The 23,963-nt window shown below is 58.4% G+C and overlaps 2 protein-coding genes across 4 annotated transcripts in view; one reads left to right on the top strand and one right to left on the bottom strand.

Annotated features, from left to right (window-relative positions):
- The first annotated feature begins 5,253 nt into the window (after positions 1-5,253).
- Positions 5,254-16,477, top strand: Comp (cartilage oligomeric matrix protein). Its single transcript, XM_052752647.1, has 19 exons — positions 5,254-5,764; positions 6,010-6,095; positions 6,340-6,391; positions 6,769-6,938; positions 7,694-7,831; positions 7,984-8,058; positions 8,139-8,297; positions 8,380-8,484; positions 8,573-8,680; positions 9,071-9,230; positions 9,746-9,864; positions 10,028-10,080; positions 10,164-10,345; positions 10,475-10,653; positions 10,741-10,789; positions 11,194-11,390; positions 12,335-12,507; positions 12,750-12,889; positions 12,968-16,477. Exons 1-19 carry the CDS (start codon positions 5,689-5,691, stop codon positions 13,012-13,014), a joined length of 2,268 nt encoding a protein of 755 aa, XP_052608607.1. The 5' UTR covers positions 5,254-5,688; the 3' UTR covers positions 13,015-16,477.
- Crtc1 (CREB regulated transcription coactivator 1) overlaps positions 13,407-23,963 on the bottom strand; it is a 60,260-nt gene continuing 49,703 nt past the window's right edge. For 2 of the 3 annotated variants that reach the window (XM_052752648.1, XM_052752651.1), the window contains 5 exons: positions 23,485-23,787; positions 21,795-21,896; positions 19,285-19,371; positions 18,705-18,885; positions 13,407-17,527 (listed from right to left, as the gene is read on the bottom strand). In XM_052752648.1, the coding sequence (XP_052608608.1) occupies positions 17,316-17,527; positions 18,705-18,885; positions 19,285-19,371; positions 21,795-21,896; positions 23,485-23,787 (885 nt within the window). In that variant the 3' untranslated portion in view covers positions 13,407-17,315. The remainder of the gene's footprint in view (positions 17,528-18,704; positions 18,886-19,284; positions 19,372-21,794; positions 21,897-23,484; positions 23,788-23,963) is intronic. The other variant, XM_052752649.1, reaches the window with a different exon arrangement.

The following is a 23,963-nucleotide window of genomic DNA, read 5'->3' as shown; positions in this document are numbered from 1 at the left end:
CTGGCTCGGGGCTCTCAGGGTACCTGCTCACCTGTGAGGGTTTGGGCTTTCTCAGCCCTGCATAGTGTCCTCGGGCCACAACCCTCGTGTCCACGGCCTCACGCTCGCACCCTGGGCCGTCCTCACAGCGGCTCTGCCAGCTGACATTTATTTGACACCTTGCTGCCCAGCCCCACGGCGGCTTCTCTTCCCCAGGCCTGGGCCACTGCCCGGGGCGTAAACACAGCAGTCTCTGCTCCATTCATCACCGGGTGAACAAGGGCCCCACTGTGCAGGCGGGCTGTGATGTGCAGCAGGGGACTGAGTCCCTCAGGCCCCCTTCCGACTCCACACCCACTGCCCCAGTCTGCTGCAAAAACCCCGGCAGACCTTCTCCTGTGGCCTGTGTCTGTAGCATGGGCCGGGGAGCTTCGCTCTTTGAGCATCCAGTGACTACGGGGAGGAGGCAAGGAGTGACACCATCTCTGAGACAAGTCCCAGGGAGCTGTTTGGCCTCAAGCTCCCGATCCTCCCTTCTTCCCTGCCAAGGGCTGCGGTGACGGTGTGTACTGCACCTGGCTGCTGCTCTGAAACCAAGTTTCCCTGTGTAGCCCAGGTCACCTGGAAGGTGCCATCCTCCTGCCTCCACCTCCTCAGTGCTGGGAGAGCAGGCATGCTCCACCACGCCTGGCTTATGTGTGCAGGGGATGGAGCCCAGGGCTTTGTGCATGCTAGGCCAGCACTCCATCAACTGAGCCACAAGCACTCCACCAACTGAGCCACAAGCACTCTACCAACTGAGCCACAAGCACCCTACCAACTGAGTCACAAACACTCTACCCACTGAGCTACAGCCCCAACCATTAGAATTGTATTTTAATTTTTATTTTAGTTTTTCACCCCCTCCCCGCTAGACAGGGTTTCTCTGTGTAGCCCTGGCTGTCCAGGAACTCGCTCTGTAGACCAGGCTGGCCTCAAAATCCCAGAGATCTGCTGCCTCTGCCTCCCCAGTGCTGGGATTAAAGGGGTGCACCACCCCTCAGCTCTATTTTAGTTTTTTTAGATAAGAGTTCTGGCAGCCAAGGCTGTCCTGGAACTCGATCTGTAACCCAGGCTGGTCTCTTTACATATCCCAGGATGGTTTTGAACTCCTGATCTTCCTCCTTGTACTTTCTGAGCTCTGCAGTAACTGTGAGCCCTGAGCCTTCTCAGTTTGGTTTTCTGAGGCAGAGACTCCCTCTGTAGCTGGTTTGGCCTGGAGCTGCATCCTCCTGCCTCAGCCTCCCCTGCACGGGGATCACAGACCTGTGCCACCATTCTGGACCATACAATTTATTTTCTAATATTTTTCTCTGTGAAGTTTGTATGAGTGTGAAACACACAGAGAACTACCTGAATGAATGTTTGATTCTCACATTGATCCTAAAATGTGGGGCTCTTTCATGTACTCATTTGTGCGCACACGTGAATGTTGAGTGTGTGTGTGCATGTGCAGTCTGTATATGTGTGTGTGTGTGTGTGTGTGTGTGTGTGTGTGTATACATGTGTGTGTAGTTCTGCAGATGGACCTGAGACGCTGAGGCGGCACTCATGGTGAAAGCCCCCCAGATCCCTGGCTTCCTGGCAGTACTTCATCCTCATTAGCAAGAGGCAGAGCCTGAGGTGGGAGAGGCCTCACTCCCACCCAAAGGCTCCTTCGCTGTGGGAGGGAGGGGACTAAGTGGAGGCTTCACTCACCCTCCCGGAAAGCCGCACAAAGAGGTTGTAACAGGAGTCTCAGACCTGGGTTCTGACCGAATGTCTCTGGAACATTCCAGTCTGTTCCTAGTGAAGTTCAAGCCTCTTGAATCAATTCTTTTGACATGTAAAAATGTAGACTAAAATTTGAAATATGGTAAGAAAGAAAAAGAATCCCTGGTGTCGGTGGCACACGCCTTTAGTCCCTGAACTTGGGCGGCATTGGCAGGTGGACTCTGTGAGTTCGATGGCCAGCCTGGGCTACAGATCGAGTTCCAGGACAGCCAGAGCGACACAGGGAAACCTTGTCTCAAAAAAATCAAAATCTGGGGCTGGAGAGATGGCTCAGCAGTTAAGAGCACTGACTGCTCTTCCAGAGGACCTGGGTTCAGTTCCCGGCACCCACATGGCGGCTCACAACTGTCTGTAACTCTAATTCCTGGGGACATGACACCCATGGCACAATACCAATGCACATAAAATAAAAATAAATAAATTAAAAAAAAGTAGTGATGCTGTGTGATTTGTACATAAAGAGAACATTTAAAAAAAAAATCAAAATCCAGATAAGGGCTGGTGAGATGGCTCAGAAGGTGAAGGTGCCTGCCTGGTGACCTGAGTTCTACTCTGACTGGCTTCCCTCTGACCTCTACATACACAGTATGGTGCACAAAATAGTGTAACAGATTGAAAAGTATGTGTGTGTGTGTGTGTGTGTGTGTGTGTGATCAATATTGATGGTGCTTGAGCCTTGTGGCCAACTTCTGGATGTTGGGCTTGCTCAGTAAAACTGTAGTTAGTGTTGTCTTTAATCTGAGGGGAGTCTGGGGTGACAAGGATGGCGAAGGGGTGGAGTCTGCTGAAGGCCTAGGCAGTCACAGGCCTGGGACACCAGCTCCCATACCTCTGCTCCTTATTTATGGAGCACAGATCTGGCCGGGCTGTGGAAACGGCCAAGTGACCCTCCCCGTTGTTGCCTTGATGGATTCCCCAGACCCAACCTGTGGCTGGGCAGCCGACATACTTCCCCCTTGGGCGGTGGCAGGCAGCCGGCGCCACACGTCTCCTGGCCCAGCAGGCGTCAATCAGAAAGGGCCCCTGGGGCTCCATCAGCAACCCCACCTGGCCCTGATCCTGGAACCACTCAGCCTGGATGTCGGGAAGGCCGATTGGCCCGGACTCAGGCGTTCCAGAATATCACAGCTATTGCCTGGCTGGGGCTAGAGCCGAGTCTGGATTCATGAGGAAAGGGCTGTGTGTGTGTGTGTATACGTGTGCATGTGCGTGAGTGGGCCTGGGGTTTTGTGTATATGTGGTTGTGTGTGTGTGTGTGTGTGTGTGTGTGTGTATGGGGTTGTGGGGGGGTTGTGTGTATGTGTGTGTGTGTATATGGGATTGTGGGGGGGTTGTGTTTGTGTGTATATGGGGTTGCGTGTGTGTGTGTGTGTGTGTGTGTGTATGGGGTTGTGGGGGGGTTGTGTGTGTATATGGGATTGTGGGGGTTTGTGTTTGTGTGTATATGGGATTGTGGGGGTTTGTGTTTGTGTGTGTATGGGGTTGTGGGGGTTTGTGTTTGTGTGTATATGGGGTTGCGTGTGTGTGTGTGTGTGTGTGTGTGTGTATTGGGTTGTGGGGGGTTTGTGTGTGTGTGTATATGGGATTGTGGGGGGTTTGTGTGTTTGTGTGTATATGGGGTTGCGTGTGTGAGCATGTGTGTGTATAGGGTTGTGGGTTTGGTTGGGTTTTTTTTTTTTGTGTGTGTGTATGGGATGGTAGTGGGGATTGTGGGGGGGTGTATCTAGCTCCCCACTCTGGGTGTAGGGCATCAGCTGGCTTATCTCTCCTTAAAGGAAAATATGGAGAGACTCATACTCTGGCTGGGTACAGCAGAGCCTGCAGGCTATCCCAGCACTTTGGAAGTAGAAGCAGAAGGACCAGAAGTTCAAGGACATCCCTGGACATAGTAAGTTGGAGGCTAGCCTGGGCTACAGGAGACTCTGTCTCAAGAATACAAAACCAACTAAACTAACAAAATATCGAAAGCAAAAACCGTTTGAAACATTCTCTGCGTAAACTCAAAGTTACAGACCCAGGCTGATACCGGAGCTAGCCCACTAAGCATTCCCACAGGCTGTCTCTCCCATCCCAACAGTGACTGCTGTGCTTGGAAGGGTGGAGGAGGGATATACGCAGCAGGTGTAAGGGCCCAGGAAGACACCTACAGAGTGAAGCCGGGTGGTTAGGGTTAGACCAGCTGCCTGGGAGAGGGTGTCTGCCAGATGGAAGCCAGCAGGCAGGAGTGAGCCCAGGCTGCCTTCGGAGCCCTTACCCTTCCCTCAGTCCTGACGCTCTCCCCGAAGGGCCTGGCTCTGGCCTGGCTGTGGCCTGGCTCTGGCCGTGGCTGTGGCCGAAGCCACGTGGTCCTGAGCCCCAGCCCCGTGTCTGGCTTGCTCAGGCACCCGTTGCAGGGCCGTGTGCGGCTGTGCCGGAGGCAGGAGGCCCACAGGTCTACCCTGCACTGGTGGTTTCTTGAGAATTCCAGCACTGCTCAGCAGGAGCGGCCCCCAGGTGTGCTGGGAGCCAAGGAAAACAGGAGGTGGGGCAGGCGGGCAGGGAGGAGTGTGCTTGGGGATCCGGCTTCTCTGAACACGGTCACCTCCAGCCTCCCTCACCCCCTGTGCGTCCTCATTGCCTTCCAGAGACAACTTGGGCCTCAAGACATTGGCACTGCCCTTTCCTCGATCTGACACCCTAGCGACATCTACCCAGCAGCCCACGTTCATTTTTTTCTTTGGCTCCCATTGTAGCCCCAATGCCTCTGACAGGGTGGGGACTGTTGTCTTCCTGTGTCCCCACTAGCAACCCAGCAGGGAACTTCACCCATGTGTAACACATGTATACACCCAGAAATCTAGACACACATCCTCCAACGCCCCCCTCACTGGAGCCACCTCAAGGTTTCTCCCCCACTGATCTAAGGCCATTTTCATTCTCTTTGTCCCCTGGGCCGCCTTCTCCAGGCAGCCCTCCATGATTTCGTATTGGAACAACAGCTCTTCCTGGGATTCAGCCTTGGCTTACAGTGGCCCCAGGTGGGTCAGTTCCCCTCCCTCGGACCCCAGCTTCTCTGAAACAGACTGTGAGCTGTGAGTCCTGGGAGGCCAGGTAGAAAGGGTTAAAGCTCCTGGACACTGAGGCAGTTTACAGCTCAGTGTGTGGCTGGCACAGAAAAGGAAACTTTTCAGTTCCCAGCCGTTTTTATTTTTATGACAGGCTGTCTCCCCAGCAGCTGGGGAGCAAAGCTGGGTGCAGCCCACTGAGAACAGAAACCCAGGGAAGCAGAGGTCCCTTCCCCTCCCCCATATCCAGCATCTCCAGTTTCCTCGACAGTGCAAAGGGGGAAACTGAGGCACGGGCACCGTTTACTGGGGATTGTTTCTCTGGAGGTGCTAGGGCTGGCATCCAGGACTTTATACCCTCACAGTCCCCTGCAGACCCGAGCTGAGCCACGCCCCCCCCCCCCCCCCCCCAAGCAGATCCGGGCTTCGCCATGCCCTCAGCACCTGCTGACCCGGGCGGAGCCACGCCCACTGGCACCTTTGCGGGGTTCTGAAATGTGGAGAGAGTGTAGGAGCCAGAGTGGACGGGTTCGGACCTTTCGATCACCTGTGACTTTGTTTCTCCAAATGTTATCCGCGAGGGTCCGCTACAGGCACCCAGTGGTGAACGGGGGTGCGAGGGGAGCCCCACTCGACTCCCGGCGGCTCACCCCTCTCTCTCTCCCCAGACCCCACCTTGTCCTGATCAGCGCGGTCATCCCGCGGGGCCGTGGGGCGCGGTCCTGAATGCAGAGCCCGGCCTGTTTACCTTGTGGCGGGCTCTGGGCAGGGCCGCGGGGGCTGTCCCCGCCGGGCGCGGGAATAAATAGGGCGCGGGCTCGAGGGCGCAGACAGCAGCCGCAGCTCCGCCGCCATGGGCCTCGCCGCTTGCGTTCTAGTGCTCGCCCTGGCTGCCATGCGCGCGGCCGGACAGGGCCAGATCCCGCTGGGTAAAGCCGCTTAGTAGGGGACGTGGGCGGGCAGGAGGCCTCTCGGTTCCCTCTAGGCTCCCGATTCCCGCTCCTCGGAGCTTGGGGTCCGTTCTCCACAGATGCACTGGGCTGAGAAATCAGGCGGCGGGTGGAGCTGGAGCAGCGGGGTGGGCTTGGAGAGCCCCGGAGGTAGTGATGGGTGATGGTTGGCGAAGGGTGATGGGGTGGTTGGGCCGCCCCATCAGTGGCCCCTGCCGACGTAGGTGGAGACCTGGCCCCACAGATGCTGCGAGAACTCCAGGAGACCAACGCGGCGCTGCAGGACGTGAGGGAGCTGTTGCGACAGCAGGTAAGGGAGCAGGGAGGAGACAGTGCGGGACCGAGAGACAGCGCGACAACAGAGCGGGCAAGGTAGACAGAGTACAAACAGGGCGCGGGACAGAGCGCGGGGACCGGACGCGCAGGGTCTGAGCCGGGGAGATGGAAAAGGGGTAGTTGTGGGCACCGGCTTCCCAAGGGGAGGGTCGTGGGAGGAGGAGGGGGACCGCGAGGAGGCGCACAGGGAAGAGTGCGGCTGACCTCCTGTCCCGCAGGTCAAGGAGATCACATTCCTGAAGAATACGGTGATGGAGTGTGACGCGTGCGGTGAGCACAGCCGGGACCCGAGGGCCGGAGAGGGGTGGGAAAACAGAGCGAAAAGGAGAAAAGGGCTGGGGAAGAAGGCTGGCGGGCGGGAGTGAACGGCGACGGAGCGGACTGGACGCCGGAGAGAAGGCCCGGGAGATGCGAGCAGACCCTGGACAGCGTGGAGCTAGAGGCCCGCGCAGCGGCAGGGCGCACGCGCGACCATGCCCCGCCCCAGTGCACTAAAAAGAGCGCTCTCGAGGGGCGTGGTCATGAACGCCTCCACCCTGGGCGGGGCAAGCCAGTGTCCTTGTGGGCGCGGTCGGAAGGCTCCTCCCCTGGGTGTGGTTCAGTGAGGCTCCTCCCCCGACCACGGGCTAATTGCTTGGTTTCTAAAGGGATGCAACCCGCTCGCACTCCCGGCCTGAGCGTGCGGCCAGTGCCGCTCTGCGCACCAGGCTCCTGCTTCCCCGGCGTGGTCTGCACGGAGACGAGGAACGGCGCGCGCTGCGGCTCCTGCCCTCCTGGCTACACCGGCAACGGCTCGCACTGCACCGACGTTAATGAGGTGCGCGGGCTACCCACACCCCCGCCGTCCTGACGCTACCCGGGCAAACCCCACCACAAACTCCCTCCTTCCCGACGACCGCCTTATCCACCGAGGGTGCCCTCCAGCCCCTAACCGGAGGCGCAAATCCAGAAGATCTCACATTTACCGGGGGAGCCCCACCCAGGCCAGCTCCACCACTGTCCCAGACGCCCCCCCTGACCACGCCTTCTGCTCCTACTGACGCCCACCCGGACGACCCTTTGGACACTGGGGGTGGCTCTCCCCAGCCATCTTCCTCACCACTGGGGCCCGATCAGTCCTCTGCTTTGGAAAGCCGCCCTCCTCGCCGCCGCGCCTGCACGTCCCGTCGGCCACTTCCTCCCTCGGCTGGGGATGCCCGTCCCCCAAGTTCATTTCCTCACCCCTAAGGGGTCACAACCCCATGTCCATCAAGGCAAAGTCACCTGCGACCCTTGGGATCTCCATCCCGTGTGACACGCTACTGCCAAGAGCTGGCTGATGGCCCTGGCTGTGAACCATTCTGTTCTGGTGATGCACGCCTTTAGCTCCCAGCTCCCAGGAGGCAGAGGCAGGCCGATCTCTTTGAGTTCAAGGCCAGCCTGGTCTACATGGTGTGTTCCAGGGCAGCCAGAACTATACAGTGAGACGCTGTCTCCAATAAAACAAACCCATGTCCAAATCCGGGAAGCCCCAAGGTGTGGCTCTTGAGGTCCAGCTTGGGGCCCCTAATCTTATGTGCTCCTTCCTCACAGTGCAACGCTCACCCCTGTTTCCCGCGCGTGCGGTGCGTCAATACCAGCCCCGGCTTTCGCTGCGAAGCCTGTCCGCCTGGGTACAGCGGCCCCACCCACGAGGGCGTGGGGCTGGCCTTCGCCAAGACCAACAAACAGGTAAGGGGGACATAAACCTGACGTGTATGTCAGGAGGGAATGGAAAGCATTTTGTCCAGAAAACTCGGTCATGACGTCAGGGTGGAGACTCAGGTTGCAAAGAGACGTCGTCCAGGTGAAACGTGTTGTCTGACCGTGTCTCCGTCCGCCAGGCTTGCACGGATATTAACGAGTGTGAGACCGGGCAGCACAATTGCGTTCCAAATTCCTTGTGCGTCAACACCCGGGTAAGAAAGGCAGGGACGGTGAGAAGGGGGCCGGTGGGGCGCGGGTGGGTGCCCCGTTGACGGACCGCGCCTGCGCACAGGGATCCTTCCAGTGCGGCCCCTGCCAGCCCGGCTTCGTGGGTGACCAGACGTCAGGCTGCCAGCGGCGAGGGCAGCGCTTCTGCCCGGACGGGTCACCCAGCCCGTGCCATGAGAAAGCGGACTGCGTCCTGGAGCGCGACGGCTCGAGGTCGTGCGTGGTGAGTGCGGGCGCAGGGGTCGTGGAGGAGGGGTCCCGGGGCTCGGGCGTGCGTGGACATTAATACCGCCTCCCCTGCGCAGTGTGCAGTCGGCTGGGCCGGCAACGGGCTCCTATGCGGCCGCGACACAGACCTAGACGGTTTCCCAGACGAGAAGCTGCGCTGCTCAGAGCGCCAGTGCCGCAAGGTGGGTGTGACTGGCTGGCAGGGTGTGACCTGGAGGGCGTGGTGGGGCCAGATAGACACGCCCCTCACCCCGCGTGCCTGCTCCCCAGGATAACTGCGTGACGGTGCCCAACTCGGGGCAGGAGGACGTGGACCGCGACGGCATCGGAGATGCTTGCGACCCAGACGCGGACGGAGATGGAATCCCCAACGAGCAAGTAAGGCAATGGGAGGGTTCATGGGTGGGGCTTGGTGGCGGCTTGATCTCCAAGGTCTAGCTGGTTGTCCAGCTTCTGGTGGAGGGGCGGGACCTCCTTGGAGATGCACAGGTCTGGGAAGTGTTTTTTTTTTAATTTATTACATTTATTTATGTATCTATTTATTTGTGTGTGTATGTGAGTGTGTGTGCGCGCCCGCGTGCGTGTGCTCTCGCCAGTGTGACACTGTGTGTGTGGGTCAAACGGCTGCTTGCAGGAATCGGTTGTCTCCTTACACTGTGTAGGCTCTGGGGAAATTGAACAAAAGCTATCAGCCTTTACTCTGCCAGCCAACTGGGAAGCGATCTGAACCCCACATCCTGACCTGGCTTCACCTGCCCTGTCTTCTAGGACAACTGCCCGCTGGTTCGAAACCCAGACCAGCGCAACTCAGACAGCGATAAGTGGGGAGACGCCTGTGACAACTGCCGGTCCCAGAAGAACGATGACCAGAAAGATACAGACCGGGATGGCCGGGGCGATGCCTGCGATGAGGACATTGATGGCGACCGTGAGCGTGGCTGGGGAGTGGAAGTGGGGTCCATCTCCCAGTGGAGGTGCTTGAAGGCTTGGAAGATGGGTGGTGACCGGTCCAGCTGAGGGCTGGGAGGGAGGAGGGCGGGGCGATGGAAAGAGCTCCCCGTCCACTTCCAGGGAGATGCGTTGGCTTCTCAGGAGCCCAGTTTAGTATCCTCGGCTGGCTTCACGGCGGGGAACGGCCTTGAGACGGAGTCTCGCTGTGTACCCCTGGCTGTCCTAGAACTCACTACCTAGACCAGGCTGGCCTGGAGCTTGAGAGTGCCAAAGCGAACGGCACTTTTACTACATTTTAATTTATCTGTTCTGTGTGCATGCATGTGTGCGCGCGAGTGCCATGGCACACATGCGGAGGTCAGAGGGCAACCTGCTTTGCAGGAGTGCGTTCTCTCTCGCCACGTGGGGCCCAGGGGTCAAACTCAGGCCAGCCTCTTGGCCTGATGTGTGTTGTTCCGACACCATCCTAGCCTGACCCTTCTTTGGACCCAGGAATAAGAAATGTAGCTGACAACTGTCCCAGGGTGCCCAACTCGGACCAGAGTGACAGCGATGGGGACGGTGTCGGGGATGCCTGTGACAACTGTCCCCAGAAGGAAAACCCGGATCAGGTGGGCCATTTCCTGTGGGAGCCACAGGTTGGGGGCCACGGTGGATCCTGCCAAGGGCAACCTGGAGGTGGAAGTTCTTGGGGGGAGGACCTGGCTGTGAACTTGGGGGTGGGGACAGCGTCTGAGTCCTCAGCCTTGACTGTGACCCCTGACCCCATTCCAGAGGGATGTGGATCACGACTTTGTGGGCGATGCCTGTGATAGCGACCAAGACCAGTAAGGAGCCCTTGAGACGGAGGCGGCTGAGTGGTGCATGACACCCTCTCCCAGAGTCCCACCGTCCCACCTCGTCACTCTAGGGACGGGGACGGACACCAGGACTCCCGGGACAACTGCCCCACAGTGCCCAACAGCGCCCAGCAGGACTCGGACCACGATGGCAAGGGCGATGCCTGTGATGACGACGACGACAATGACGGCGTCCCCGACAACCGGGACAACTGCCGCCTGGTGCCCAACTCGGGCCAGGAGGACAAAGACGGTAAGGGTGGTGAGGGCGTGGTTATTGGCTGGTGTGCGGTCTGGGGTGGGCGTGGCCAGCAGCTGGCATAGGCTCTTGGGAGGAGCCTGAGCTGAGCCCACAGTGGCCGCGTGTCCCACCTCCTTTCAGGGGATGGCGTGGGTGATGCGTGTCAGGGCGACTTTGACGCTGACAAGGTCGTAGACAAGATCGACGTGTGCCCCGAGAACGCCGAGGTCACTCTCACCGACTTCAGGGCTTTCCAGACGGTCGTGCTGGACCCCGAGGGTGATGCGCAGATCGATCCCAACTGGGTGGTGCTCAATCAGGTGCGGCCAGGACCGGGTGGCCGTTTAAGGGGGCCCAGGTGCCCTCGGCCGGCCTGAGACCCTTCCTTGTTCCTCCGACCTCCCCAGGGAATGGAGATCGTGCAGACCATGAACAGCGACCCCGGCCTAGCTGTGGGTGAGCCGGGGCAGGGCGAGGAGGGGCTACGGGGCGCGGCTACAGAGCAGGACCTGCCAGCCTAGTTTCGGGAAGGGTGGAGAAGAGGGGAGACGGAGAGGTGAGGACAAATGGCAGGTTGCTGGTGTGGAGGCCATAGGTGTGTGTGGCCGTGGAGGGGCAGGGGGTGGTTGGTCTGGACCCGAGGAGGGTGGGGCTGTGGCTCTGGGTAGGACCTTGGGGGCGTGGCCCTTGAGAGCTAGTGGGATTTGGGTGTGTTTTAGGATGTGGCCAATGGTATGTTGGGAGTGTGGCCTTATTTAGGGAGTGGGGTTGGTAGCGAACAGCCTCTGGAGGGACTGGGTCTGGTTCGGGATGTCCAGAGCAAGCAGGGGGAGGCCCCATTCCTCTCTCCCCTTCTACAGGTTACACGGCCTTCAATGGCGTAGACTTCGAGGGCACGTTCCACGTGAACACGGCCACTGATGATGACTACGCTGGCTTCATCTTCGGCTACCAAGACAGCTCGAGTTTCTACGTGGTCATGTGGAAACAGATGGAGCAGACCTACTGGCAGGCCAACCCCTTCCGGGCGGTGGCTGAGCCGGGGATCCAGCTCAAGGTGCTAGGCTGTGCCCTCTGGTCCCCGTGCTCTACACTATGCTCTCCCAACGTCACCACCAAAGCCGTCATAGCCTTCCAACATTGTTGTTACCAGCCTCATTCTCCCTCACCCATCCCCATCACCCACACGCACCCCCAACCATTGCCACGGGCTCAAATCTTCCCACCAGCCCATAAATACTCCCCTGGGAAGACTGGGGAAGATGCCTCCTCGTTGAAGTACTTGTCGCACAAGCATGGGGAATGGAGTTCGGATCCCCCAGAACCCACGTAAATGCTGGGTCTGCATGGCGGCCCCCTGTAATTCCAGCCTTGAAAGGTAGAGACAGGAGCCCTAAGGCAGCCCGAGCAAGCTGGCTGGTGAGACCAGCCACACTGGGGAGCCCCAGGCTTCATCGATAGACCCTGCCTTATAGAACAAGGTGGTAAACTATTGAGGATGAATCTGACAGCAACTTCCAGCCTTCACTTCCAAGTGCAAACACATGCACACGCATGCAGAAACATGCATACACAGAGTTTAAAGATAGACCCTGTCTCAAAAAAAAAAAAAAAAAAAAAAAGAGAAAGAAAGGAAGGAAGAAAAGGTACTCCCTTAGGACCACCTCACATCCCGTTCAGCTCCCAAACCGGTCACAAGCCCTAAATTCCCCTGGCCACTGCATATCCTCCTACAGACACCTGCAACGGGCCGCAGGTTCTCTAGATCCCAGCTTATCCCTGCAGGCACCTGCAGCCTACAAGCCACCAGACCCAGTAGATCCCCTAAGGTGGCCCTGCGCATGTCCAAGGACTCCAGACTCCACTACCCGTGGTGGCCACCCAGGAGTCCTCACTTGGCCTGCCCTCCCACAAGGACCTTCTGTATATTCCACCACCCATAACCCCCACCTGCTCCATTAGACAGGGCTCTGATCCTCTTGCTCCCCTGGCCTGCGGCAGGCTGTCAAGTCTTCCACGGGTCCCGGGGAACAGCTCCGAAATGCACTGTGGCACACGGGGGACACGGCGTCCCAAGTGCGGCTGCTGTGGAAGGATCCTCGCAACGTGGGCTGGAAGGATAAGACATCCTACCGCTGGTTCCTGCAGCACCGGCCTCAAGTTGGCTACATCAGGTGGGGATGCCCTGCATTGCTGCGGCTGCGTTTACAGTACAGCATGGGCCTCTGGGCAGATGGTCCTGATTAGAACTGACAGGACTCCAGCACCTTTGTACAGGGCATCTGACACATTCTCACAGAGGGAATCTGAGGCAGGTTCCCCTGCCCCTGCTGTGACACTAGCCCCTATCTCAAGTGTGAACCAGCGATGAAGGGGGCTGAGCATGGGGACCCCACCTCACTGGTCCCACTTGCAGGGTACGGTTCTACGAGGGTCCTGAGCTAGTGGCTGACAGCAATGTGGTGCTGGACACGGCCATGCGTGGTGGCCGCCTGGGCGTCTTCTGCTTCTCCCAAGAGAACATCATCTGGGCTAACCTGCGCTACCGCTGTAATGGTGAGCGAGGTAGGGGGCAGTGGGCAGGACCTGGAAGGCTCTAGAAGGCATCCTCACCTGTTGCCTCCTAATCTGCAGACACAATCCCTGAGGACTATGAGAGTCACCGGCTGCGGAGGGCCTAGGGACCTCAAGTGTGGCACTGCTGACTGATGGGCTGTGGAAGCCTGAGCTACAGGTGTCTGGGTCTGGCATCCCTCTGGAGGGGTGTCTGGCCTGGAGAGGAAAGGCTAATAAAGTATGAATGTGGGGGACTGGCTGGCTCTGGTCTCTGCTGCAGGGGCCTGTGTGAATGGCCCTCCAGGAGGCCCGGCTCTGTACTGCAGTCATCCAGATAGCAGGGGCATGCGACTCACTACAGATGCTGATACCCCTGGAAGAGTCCAGGGTATGATCAGATGGGAACCCCAAGTTTGAGGAACCCCACAGTCACTGAAAAGGGGCTCAGGCCTTTATGGGGCAGAGACACAGGAGAACAAGGTATCCAGGATGGGAGAGGAAAAGAGGAAGAGACCCAGACGAAAACATTGGGTTTATTACATTTCATTACAAAGGGCGCAAAAATACAAAGAAGCGTCTGCGCCAGAAGGTGGGGCGGGCGGCCGTGCGTGCCCTGAGCAACCTGACCCCCAACTGCGGAGTCCACGTGAACAGTCCACGTGAACAGTCCACGGACATCCACAGCAGCGGAGTGCACATGCTGGGGGCAGAGCCAGCTTGGCACAGGGAGGGATGTGGGACCAGCCATTTGCATATATCAGAGGGGCTGCCCAGCCCATGGCGTTCTGTTTCCTGCTAAGGGGTGAGATGGGGCCTGAGGACCAAAGCTGGCCTCTGGACTTAAGGTCACAGCTTTGTCCTCACGTCCCCCATGTGATCAGAACTGTTCAGCCAGCGGGGGTGGATTAGGCTGGACCACGGTCACGCTGAGACTCTGGAGCCCCAGGGAAAGGCTGTGTGCAGAAGGTGCAGCTGGTACCATCATGGGGCCCTGGCATTGTCCGCACCCTGCCCAGAAGGTTTGGGCCCCTGAGCCCAGCAAGGTTGAGAAAGCAATGGAAGGGAAACTGAGGTTCAGGGGACCCCTTGCCCTTGAGAGTACCCCAGCACCCAGGCTTGAGAGGGTACAGGTCCCTCCATCTTCTGCCCTGATGGGGAGATGTGGCTGTGACCAATGGGGTGGTGAGCATTTGTGCCACACTGAGGGCAATGCCTGAGACAGGAATGATCAGGGTCTCCAAGTCACCCACCAGGAGATCCCTGAAGGAAGTGGGGACCCCAGGAGCCAAGGAGAAAGGGGTATAAAAAGGACAGGTACCACCACACTTGGGCAGGCCTTGGGGTCTGTGAAAGACTACATCTCCCTCCAGCAATCAAGACCACACAGGGTAGACTCTGCACCATGGTGTCCTCACCTGGACACCTCAAGGGACAAGAGCCAGGCCTAGGGCACAACCACACCACTGGCCTGACCCCATGCCATGCCACATGGCTCCATCAGGACCTGATCCCACCAGCCCCTCCACCTGCGGCTCTACTGGGCACGGAAATCTTAGGGAAAGTGGAAAACTCAGGATGCAGTGAACCAACTCCAAGCCCACTGTGACAAGGACAGTGGCCAGCGCCGGCACAGGGTGCCCACCCCACACCTTCGCCTGTTCTTGTCCTGAGTGCCAGGGCTGTGATTCTGACGCCAGGCTTAGTGTGACAGCTGCCAGCCATCCCTGCACGCTGTGTGGTGGCATGTGGGTCTCGCTAGGGGGCCCCCCTGTGTAAGAGTCTTCCAAAGAGCTGAAGTTAGGCTAAGTATGCAATCAACTTTAGAATCCTCCCCGGCACGGAACAGCCACCGGACAGCTGCAAAGAAACACGACAGGGCCATTTCTTAGGACACAGAGAGGGGCTGGGTCCAGCTGCATCCTCAGTCTGGAGGCCTTTGGGTGGGTAACCACTGCCCCAGGGGGCTTAAAAGGGCAAGGTAAACAGACATCTGCGCACAGGGCTATCAAGATGCCCCGCTCGTTTCTGAACCGGGAAAATGGGTCAGAAAGCCGCAAGACTGAGGCCCGGCCAAGGACAGCGGCACATGGGTTAGGGGAGAAGGGCCAGGCTTGGCTCACAAATCTGACCTCTCAAGGGTCAGTCGTCCAAACCTGTCCTCAGAAAGCATGGATGTGGGCAGAGGGTCTATGTACATGTTGCAGGGACTCCAGGGTGGTTGCTCCCAGCACAGCCTAATGGGTCATAGTATGTGCGTGTCACCAGCCGGGGGTCCCCATGGCCTTGAGCTGTCATCTTGGGATGTCTTGGAAATACTAGGCAGGTGACTGACATCTAGAAAACAAAGATCACCCCCCAGCACCTGACCCCTGGCCCCTGGCTGGCCTATGAGGACTAGTGAGATCCCCACACCTGCCTGGGATGCTGTGGCAGGGGCCCCATCACCTCATCATGGAACTTGGCAATGAACTGAGTCACATCAAAACAGCTACATGCCCTCCTGCAGGGCATTGAAAACTGGGCCACAAGCTTGGGAGGGTCATGGGGCCATGTCCCTTCTGCCCCAGCTCACTGAAAACTTGGAAGGCCAGTGACCAGTTACTGGAAGCAGGGGCCTTGCCTGAGAAGCAGGTTCTCTGTCTTGCTAAGGCCAGCTGTTCAGGCTTCTACAACTTGGAGAGAATCAGACTCCAAGCATGTGTACTTCTGTTTTGGTTTTTTTAGACAGGGTCTCATGTAGCCCAGGCAAGCCTCCACCTCTCAGGTGCTGGGGTGACAGATGTGTACTACCATGCATGTTTCCTAATGATGATGATGATGGTGGTGGTGATGTCCGTACTATTCCCTCCAAGCCCACACCACAGTGACAGAAAGGCCTGAGACCTAGACAGATCAATGCTATATCCCCAAGTCCAGGGGGACAGAGGGGCCCGGTGATGGAAGGGCAGCAGCTTTCTCATGCAGGCAGCCACATTGTGGCTTGGGGAGGGACACGGAGTTCCCGTACTCCCCAAGCCCCCAGCACAGGCAGCGGGCAACATCACTGAGAAACAGTCAAGCAAAAGGTGCGGCCCTGGCAGACCGAGGCATGTGACCGTGTCAAGCTGTGGCTTAGGGTGGTGGGGATCAGAGCTTCCAGGCCGAAAGTGGCCCACAAAAGACAAGCCAGGTCCACGGCCCCACCACAGGGAGTCTTAGCATAGAGACATGGCCACCAGCCACCTGCTGAGGCCTGGCTGGCACCTTGGGGATGCTCAGAGGGAGTGGGTTCTCCAGAGGCCCCCACTGAAAGCCAAGGCCTGTTCCTAGAAGTCAGTTCTACAGCTCTTCCAGACACGTCCAGTCACCAGGACCTTGCACCCGGTCTCCTCCTTGCCTAGACAGCTCTTTGGAGCTGAGACTAAGTGCAGGTGGGTGACGTCTGGGCATGCAGCCAGGCAGCCCGGCTTGTAAGTGCTTCAGGCTACAGTTCCAGTTAGCTTTAAAAAAAGGCCAAGGTGGGACTGGGGCTAACATGCTTCCGGGCCAGAGAGGCGGGAGGGTCAGCCACCAAATGCCAATACAAACTCAAGGAAAAGCAAACCCACAGGGCTGCTGCTTCCCGAGCCCCAGATCCTAAGTAATAGTAGGGACCAATCATGGGGCTGGGAAGGAGGAAAACGGGCAGGTGACCTGTGACCCTCCATCTGTCCTGTACCGCCATATTGGGCATTGCCTGGCAGTGGGCCAAGGGTGCTTGAGAGAGGGGGCACCGGCTGCTTCCCTGGGCTCTGTCCACACCACATTCGGCCATAGGTCGATTGTCACGCTCTGAGAGCGCTCAGGAATATAAAAGGCAGCCATCCAAATAGTGTTTATTCTGCTCCGGGTCTGTCCCTTTGCTCTGCTGTCTTAGCCTGGGCACGGTGGGCATGCGTGACCTGACCAGGGCTGGGGGTGACGGTAGGAGGGGCAGGGATAAAGGAAGGCAGTGACAGCTGAGAACAGTCGGATGCACGCGCACCTCAGCCTCTGGGGTGCTCCCACGCTCACGCCCCAGGCCCTCTCCTGCAGCGCATCTGGGAGTGAGCGACACTTGGTATCTTGGAAGTGGACCACTGATGAGGGCTCTCACATCCCCGGCGAGGGGCCAGGGAGCGAGCGTGGGCAAAGTCCAGGGGGGCCAGGCACTCGTGGCCTCTGTGATCAGCCTGGCCCCAGGTGGACGAATGGACGGACAGATAGCCGGCCTGGTACACAGTGGCCTCGTGCCAGGCTTCATGGGAGGTGAACAACCAGGGTAGCGGCTGGCAGGGGGTGCTGGGCAGCACTGCAAGCTCAGAACCACAAGCTTGGCCGTGGGCAAAGGAGGACGGAACACTGCCGTGCCCAGGCTTGGAACGGCGCCGTCGGGGACTGACCAGCGGCGGGTGGCAGGCATGGCCACTCACAGGCGGTCCATTCGGAAGGTGTCCTCGGTGGCAGGGTCAGCTAGGACCATGTCGGGGTCATTCAACATATGAAGTCCATCCAGGGTCAGAGGGTCGATCTTCAGTTCGTCCAGTGGGAACTGATGGTCCGTGTCAAAGCTAACGTCACTGACCCCTGCCAGTGTGCTGCTCAGTTCCTTAGAGAGGCTGGGGGGGGACTCTCCTGTCACTGTGGGGTGGGAACAAATGATAAGGCTCAGCCTTGGCTCCAGGGAACCAGACCCCAGGCCATTCCACCTCCCACCAATGTGAGGAGCAGTGGGGGGTGGGGGGAGCTCACCCCGGGGATAGCTCTGCAGGGGGGCATCAGGGTATCTAGGGTGCTCTGAGCAACATGACGAGGTAGACGCTGGCAGGCAGTGGGTACACAGAACACGGGCTCATCTCGGCCCCGAGTACAGGGTGAGACCAGCCACCTACAAAGCCACACGCCTCCTGACTCAGGGTGTGAGGTGCATGGGTGGGTCACGAATTCATGGGTACTCCCTATGAGGACCCAGCTCCTTTTATTAGGTGCCAGGCTGGTTCCCAGGCCTGGAGAGGAGACTCACAGCCATCCTTTCTAGGCTGTTGGGTCTATTAGAGGTGTGGGATGCTAACCACAGAGCCACGCTACAAGATACAGGGGTCCTGAAAATAAGGCCTCTCCTGTGGGGGTGCCACACTGTGGGGGTGCCACAGTGCCCACGGGAGGAAGGGACACTATCCCCAACAGAACTAGATCATACAGAAAGCAACCCCTTCGGGGATTCGAAGAAAAAGGGGGGTGGGTAGGGAGGCTTGAGGGGGGCAGCCATTGGGGAAGCTGGGTTCTGGGCTGGATGGAGCGAGGTGTGGCCACACTGCTCTGCAACATAGAAAGGCCTGTCTCCTAGATATGGCTTTGGGCATCTGCCAGCAAATGATAGAGAGTACTGGGTTGAAGTGTGACCAGCTTGGTCCTAACAGAGGGCTCTAGATGCTTATCCCGTGTGTGGCGACTCTCCCTGGCTGAAGATGAGGACAGGAATTCATGAAAAAAGTCTGGATTCCAGAGCCCAGTGTGAGGAGAGCTGGGGAGAGGGGTACAGAGTGGACTGTGAGGAGACGTCTGTGGGCAACAGTCTAGTATGTGGTGAGATAGCTGAGGGGAATAGCTCAGTGTGAGGGGGTGACTGGAGGTGGGGACAGAGTCCAGTATGAGGAGACCCTGAGGGGTTTGCAGCGGGATGCAGGGATCATTTGGCTCCTCTGTCCCCCATCTTGTGCACGAACCCAGCCTCAGCCCTGTCACCTGTCTGGCAGGGTGGTCTGTGAGGATACTCTTCATGCCCCCCAGGCTCCAGGCCTCCTGGAGTCAGCCTCACCCGTGAGGATGATGTTGGGGATTCCGCCATGGCCTGTGTAGCTGAGCTGCTGCGGGTCCTGCAGGCCTCCGTGGCTCCCGCTCAGGCCCATCATGGCAGCCTGGGAATAGTTGAGTGTGGAGCCCGGGCTGTACAGGCTGCTGGAGCTGATGGCGTTCTCCATCATGTTGAACTGCTCCAGCTAGGAAGGGACCAGGAAGGCCATGAGGACAATGAACAGGGACACTTCCTCCCACCCCGGAAGCCATTCCTCACACCCATAGCTGGTCCTGCTGGCAAGATGATGGATGGATAATGGATGGGCAAATGAAACTTGAGGCCACCATCAAATCCTCCCAGGCTTCACCCTCCAGCACAGCCCCACCATGTCGCTGCACGGTGCTCGAGGCCTGCCCTTCCTCCTCTGTGCCCTCAAACTCCCATCCGCAGGCTCACAAGTCAAGTCACCCTTGCCAGGGCCTCTGCTCCCACGGCCTGACCACAGGCAGTGGGCAGAGCAGTGGAGTCTTGGATGGTGCATAGGTCCCCGTGAGGCCTGGTCCTATGGTGGTATGGCCCACAGGCCTGGGCACCCGCTCACCTGGCGGGACAGAGCATTGGCCTGCCTGGCTGTCATCTGCTGCTCATAGTACGCATCCCCAAACACGCTGCCCAGGGTGGACGTGTGCTGTGGACAGAAAAGAGGCCTGCTGTGGTTGCAACCTGAGACCCAGGTTGGGATGGGGGCCTCTGTGCTGGGGCTCATGAAGCCCATGCTTCCCACAGCCCAGCTGGGATGAGAACCCTGGGGCTTCCCAGAGGGTACAGAGCGCTGGCATTTATCTTGGGATTCTTAGAGGGCACGCCCCAATGCTGGGGCGATTTCTCCTTCCCACACCCACTCCCAGGGGGCCTCTGATGCTTCCCAAAGCACTGCCCTATTCCCCTTGCCCCAGCCTGGGTATAGGAAACATCACTTTCTTCATAGGGAGGTACTGACTAATCCTGAAGCTGAGGACAGGCGGCTGTGCATGCTGGGATGTCTGGGATGGAGTATGTTTCTGGGGAGACATGGAGACAGGGCACCAGATATACTCTAGACAGCACAGTGCACAGGACAGAGACAAGTCACTGCCTAGGGCTGCCTGCCTATGAGACCCTGGGCTCTGGGGGGCACACCCCTATCACACTTGCCTTTTAGCCAAGGCTAGCTGGGCTTTCAGGAACAGGCAGAAGGACAGGGGCTCTTTAGGAGCCATGGGAAAGCCAGAAGGGAGCTCTGGAGGCCGCACCAAGGACATGCCCTGGAGCTGGCTGGGACATGGACAAAAGGGCACGGATGGCCATAAATGTGGCTAAGTCACACCCAAGGCACCCTAATAGTTCCAGCTAGAGTTATAGCTACCACAGGCCCAACAGGTCACTGAAGATGGGGACTCATTTTCTCCTCTGTGACAGAGTGGCCCAAAGAAGCCACCAGACCCCAGGCACTCCTGAATGTGGTATGTAGTGCAGATGCCCAGTGAGATTCTAGAAGGCAGTGTCCATGGGCTGCTAATGCAGCTTCATTTAGGCTGAGCTCAGGATCCAGTTCCTTTCACATCAGAACCTGCTGCCCGAGACCCACAGCCTCAGCAGCAGCTGGAGGTTTCATTCGGGGGGACAGGGCTGTTTGGGGTACTGGGGGCTTCTGAGATGGCGACTGATTCTGTCTCAGAGCCTAGACTCAGGGTTGCTCAGGGATGGGGCATGAATTCTAGCAGACGACCAGGTCTGGCTGTAGACATGACACCATTCTCAGAGGGGATAGAGCAGGTGTGAGAGGACATGTCTAAGGAAACCCAATGGGAAGCCAGATGTGGTCTCACCCAGGCACCTCTGGGTTCTGGAAGAACGCTGTGCATCTGCAATCTCCCATTGGAGTAAAATACCCCAAGAGTCCTGTCGTCACCAGCAAGAGATACCTGTTTTTCCTATCAGCAAATGTCAAATGCCAGACCCACAGGCTGAACAAGACGGGATGAGCTGCCTGCCCAGACGAGGGCAACCTGCTTCCCGTTGGGACAAACCACATCCCATAATTTTTCAGAGAAGTATGTAATGGGGTGTGGACTCCTCCTCCATCCTACTTGCCTCTGTGTGTCCCTGGAGCTCCACAGCTCAGTGTGAGTGGACTGAGAGGTGCTGGCATGAGGTGATGAAGCAGGTGGATGGCCACCATTGGGGGCCTCATGCCCTCCTCTCTGTGCCCCAGAGGCAAGGCTGCCTGGCATTCCTGCCTGGTACTCCTGGCTCTAGCCTGAAAGGAACTTATTGCCTCGTACTGGGGCTGAGGACAGACTTCAGGACCTGGGGCATTACGAAGGACAATACAAGTCTCTGCGTGGTGACATTTTAGGGTGGGGTGGCCCCAGGATGGTGAGCCCCTGAAGAAGTTCCACACAGAATGTGGGCCTGATGAGACTGAGCCACACCTCAAGGCCTGAGTTAAGCATGGACAGCAGGCCAGGGAGTGAGGGGAGAGGACACTTTCTGAGGCTGACCTGGGCCAAGCCAGAGGCACACACTATGCACTGGGAAGGCATTCAGGAAGGATTCAGAGTCTGAGGCCACTTGGGCTCCACAGTGAATGAGGGGACAGCCTGGGCTACATAAGACCCTGTCTCAAAAGCACAACCCAAATAAAATAAAGCCCACATCAGCCAACTGAGGTTACATACAGTCTGCTGTTCCAACAACTGGACCCAGGGGTGGAGGCAGAGGCAGGGCAGCCACCACAGACCGGCTGGTCACCTCAGCTGTGCTCTGATAGGCTACCCCTTGACCTTCACGGGCCTTGGGGCTTCAGGCTCCAGGGGCTTCTGAGCCACCCTGTGGGGCTGTTCTGGCATCCTGAGAACCTTTGATGGGTAGCTTTGGGGCTATGGTTACCAATGTGACTAACTTGCTCGCCCATCCTGTTGTGCCCCCTGGGCACAGGTGGCCTACTCGGTGGGTACACAGCCCTGGGCTGATGGCGAGGACAGATGGCATGGAGTGGGTGACACCACAGGACAGCACTGGACACATGGGATAAGTGACGCGTCGCAGGGCCCAGGGAGGGACCCTTACTTGCGGGGAACTTCCAGGGGAGAAGCCTTGATTGGAGACTGGAGAGGTGGGAGACTGGTTGGCCGGTGAACCCGCACTTGTACGGTACTGCAGAGCCGCAGCCTGTGAGGACAGATGGGTCAGCGTTCGCCGACCGACTCCTATGCGGGCCCACGAACCCCAGCCTGATGCCCGGACCCTCCTGAGAATCCAGATGTCTACCTTGACCTCTGAAGGGAGGAGCTGACTGATGGAGCTTCTCATGGAGGGCTGCAGGGTCCCACTGGAGCCCACAGCAGGGACTCCTGCCTGATGCACAACCCTGACCCTGTTCAGAGCCGAAAGCATTGGGCACAGCATTCCCTAGACACACTTGCACACCCACTTGACACATTTGCACATTCACACTGTAATCCACTCACTCCTATTAAGCACATCGCATACAAATGCCACTCACCTGAACACCCCACTCATCAACACCCCCCGACTCATGAACAACACACATAAAATACCCACAAACACACTTGCACACACCACAGCATGCACCACTTACATGAACATATACATATGTGTGCATATCCATGGATACAGCCATCTTCATATGCACCCACGTGTTTCAGCATGCACTGACACTGTGCTTGCACATCTAGATACATGTGTACAGACACACGTTACACACCTGCTGCACGCACCCTGCAGGCGTGCTGGAATTCACACATGTTCACACCCATTCAAACCCCCACCCCATACACTGGGCAGGACCAGCAGCTTCACAGGCTTCTGCCCCTATTCCCCTCAGCCCCTGGGTCTGCAGCGACCACATGACACAGTCCCCACAGGGACCAGCCTGCCTAGGTCACACCCTCTGACACCTGGCAGCGACCACCTCCTTGCCTGCTCAAGGCATTACCAAGCCCCAGCTCCTCAGAGGCAGGCTGTGCAGGGGCAGGGCCCGAACTCTGAACCCACTCCAGCCCGGAGGCTTCGTGTAGCACACGGTTTTCCCGAGCTGTCACTCCGGCCTCTCACACAGCCTCCCGCGAGTATTTAGTGATCCTGTGTGAGCAGGCTGGGGTGGGGGCAAATCCAGATGGGGTCTAGGGGAGGGGCACTCCATCGGCAGGATGGGGGTGAGGAGGAGTACAGGGAATCCCCGTGAGCTGGAGGCCCCCAGGTCCGCTGTCCCTGGGGTGGGGGCCAGGCTCTGCTGATTCTCTTTGTACAGCTGGAGCATGGCGCCACCCCCAGTCCCTGAACGGGTACTTCCATCTGGGCCCCCCTGGCAGGTTCCCTCTGAGGCTCAGAGCCGCTTGGCGGCATGGCCTCCTAGATGCTGGGTCGATCACCTGATCACCACATTCAGGTCAGCAGCCTAGGCTGAAATGGAAAAATGGGAAAAGCTCTGTGTTCCCAAATGGGTCCTCCCATGTAGCTGAACAGAGATGGGACCTGCCACCCCTGTATTCAGCAAGGCATAGAGGTCAGGGGTTAAAGGGTCCAGCCTAGGACCTGTCTCCTCAACCTGAATCTGCGTCCCATGCGTCTCCTTCCTGCCTGCGCCTCAAGTGCAACCCAGTCCCCTTGACTTCAGCAAGGGGCGGCTGCGAGTGGGACATTCTTGAGAGAAGCCTGGGATCAGTGATCCCGTCTGTGCGCTTCAACAGTACCAGCTGGGGCCCCACCGAGTGCCCAGGAACCCCCTCAGGCTTACCGAGGTGGCGTCGATCCCCATTGGTGGCTGGCCGGGGTTCTCTGCAGAAGACTGGGGAAGGGTGGACGGTACAGTGACCGAGAGCGGTGGCAGCTGGGGCCCCCGTGTCAGGCTGGCACTGGGCAGCAGTGGACCACCCTGGGGGAGGCCCACGGACACCTGTGGGGGCGGTGGCTGCTGCTGGGACACAGGCGGAGGCGGAGGCGGTGGCTGGGGCTGTGGGGGAGGCTGCTGGGAGCCAGCCTGGGTGAAGAAGGCATAGGGCAGCTGCTGCTCCAGGGACAGAGCATCCATGGCCACGGCCTGCAGCAGAAGAAAAGGATGAGCAGGAGGTGCTGGGCCCTCAGTACCGGCAGCGGCAGGGGAGGAACTCTGTGGGTCTGATCCCCACAGCCTGCTCTCCCTTGATCAAGGAGGCCACACTCAGTGAGGATGGACCTTACCCAGGCAGGAAATGACAGAATCTCTAACAGGGCATA

Source organism: Peromyscus californicus, unplaced genomic scaffold (genome assembly GCF_007827085.1).
Source record: "Peromyscus californicus insignis strain IS unplaced genomic scaffold, ASM782708v3 Scaffold_23__1_contigs__length_62951481, whole genome shotgun sequence".
NCBI lineage: Eukaryota > Metazoa > Chordata > Mammalia > Rodentia > Cricetidae > Peromyscus > Peromyscus californicus.
The sequence above is the reverse complement of the archived record's forward strand: the minus strand, read 5'-3'. Positions and strand labels throughout refer to the sequence as shown.

Bases quoted from the DNA above. Each gene is read 5' to 3' on its own strand.
- Comp (XM_052752647.1), top strand. From the start codon at position 5,689: ATGGGCCTCGCCGCTTGCGTTCTAGTGCTCGCCCTGGCTGCCATGCGC. The intron at 7,832-7,983 runs GTAAGGGGGACA...TCCGTCCGCCAG, and splicing joins TCGCCAAGACCAACAAACAG to GCTTGCACGGATATTAACGA. The intron at 10,081-10,163 runs GTAAGGAGCCCT...TCGTCACTCTAG, and splicing joins TGTGATAGCGACCAAGACCA to GGACGGGGACGGACACCAGG.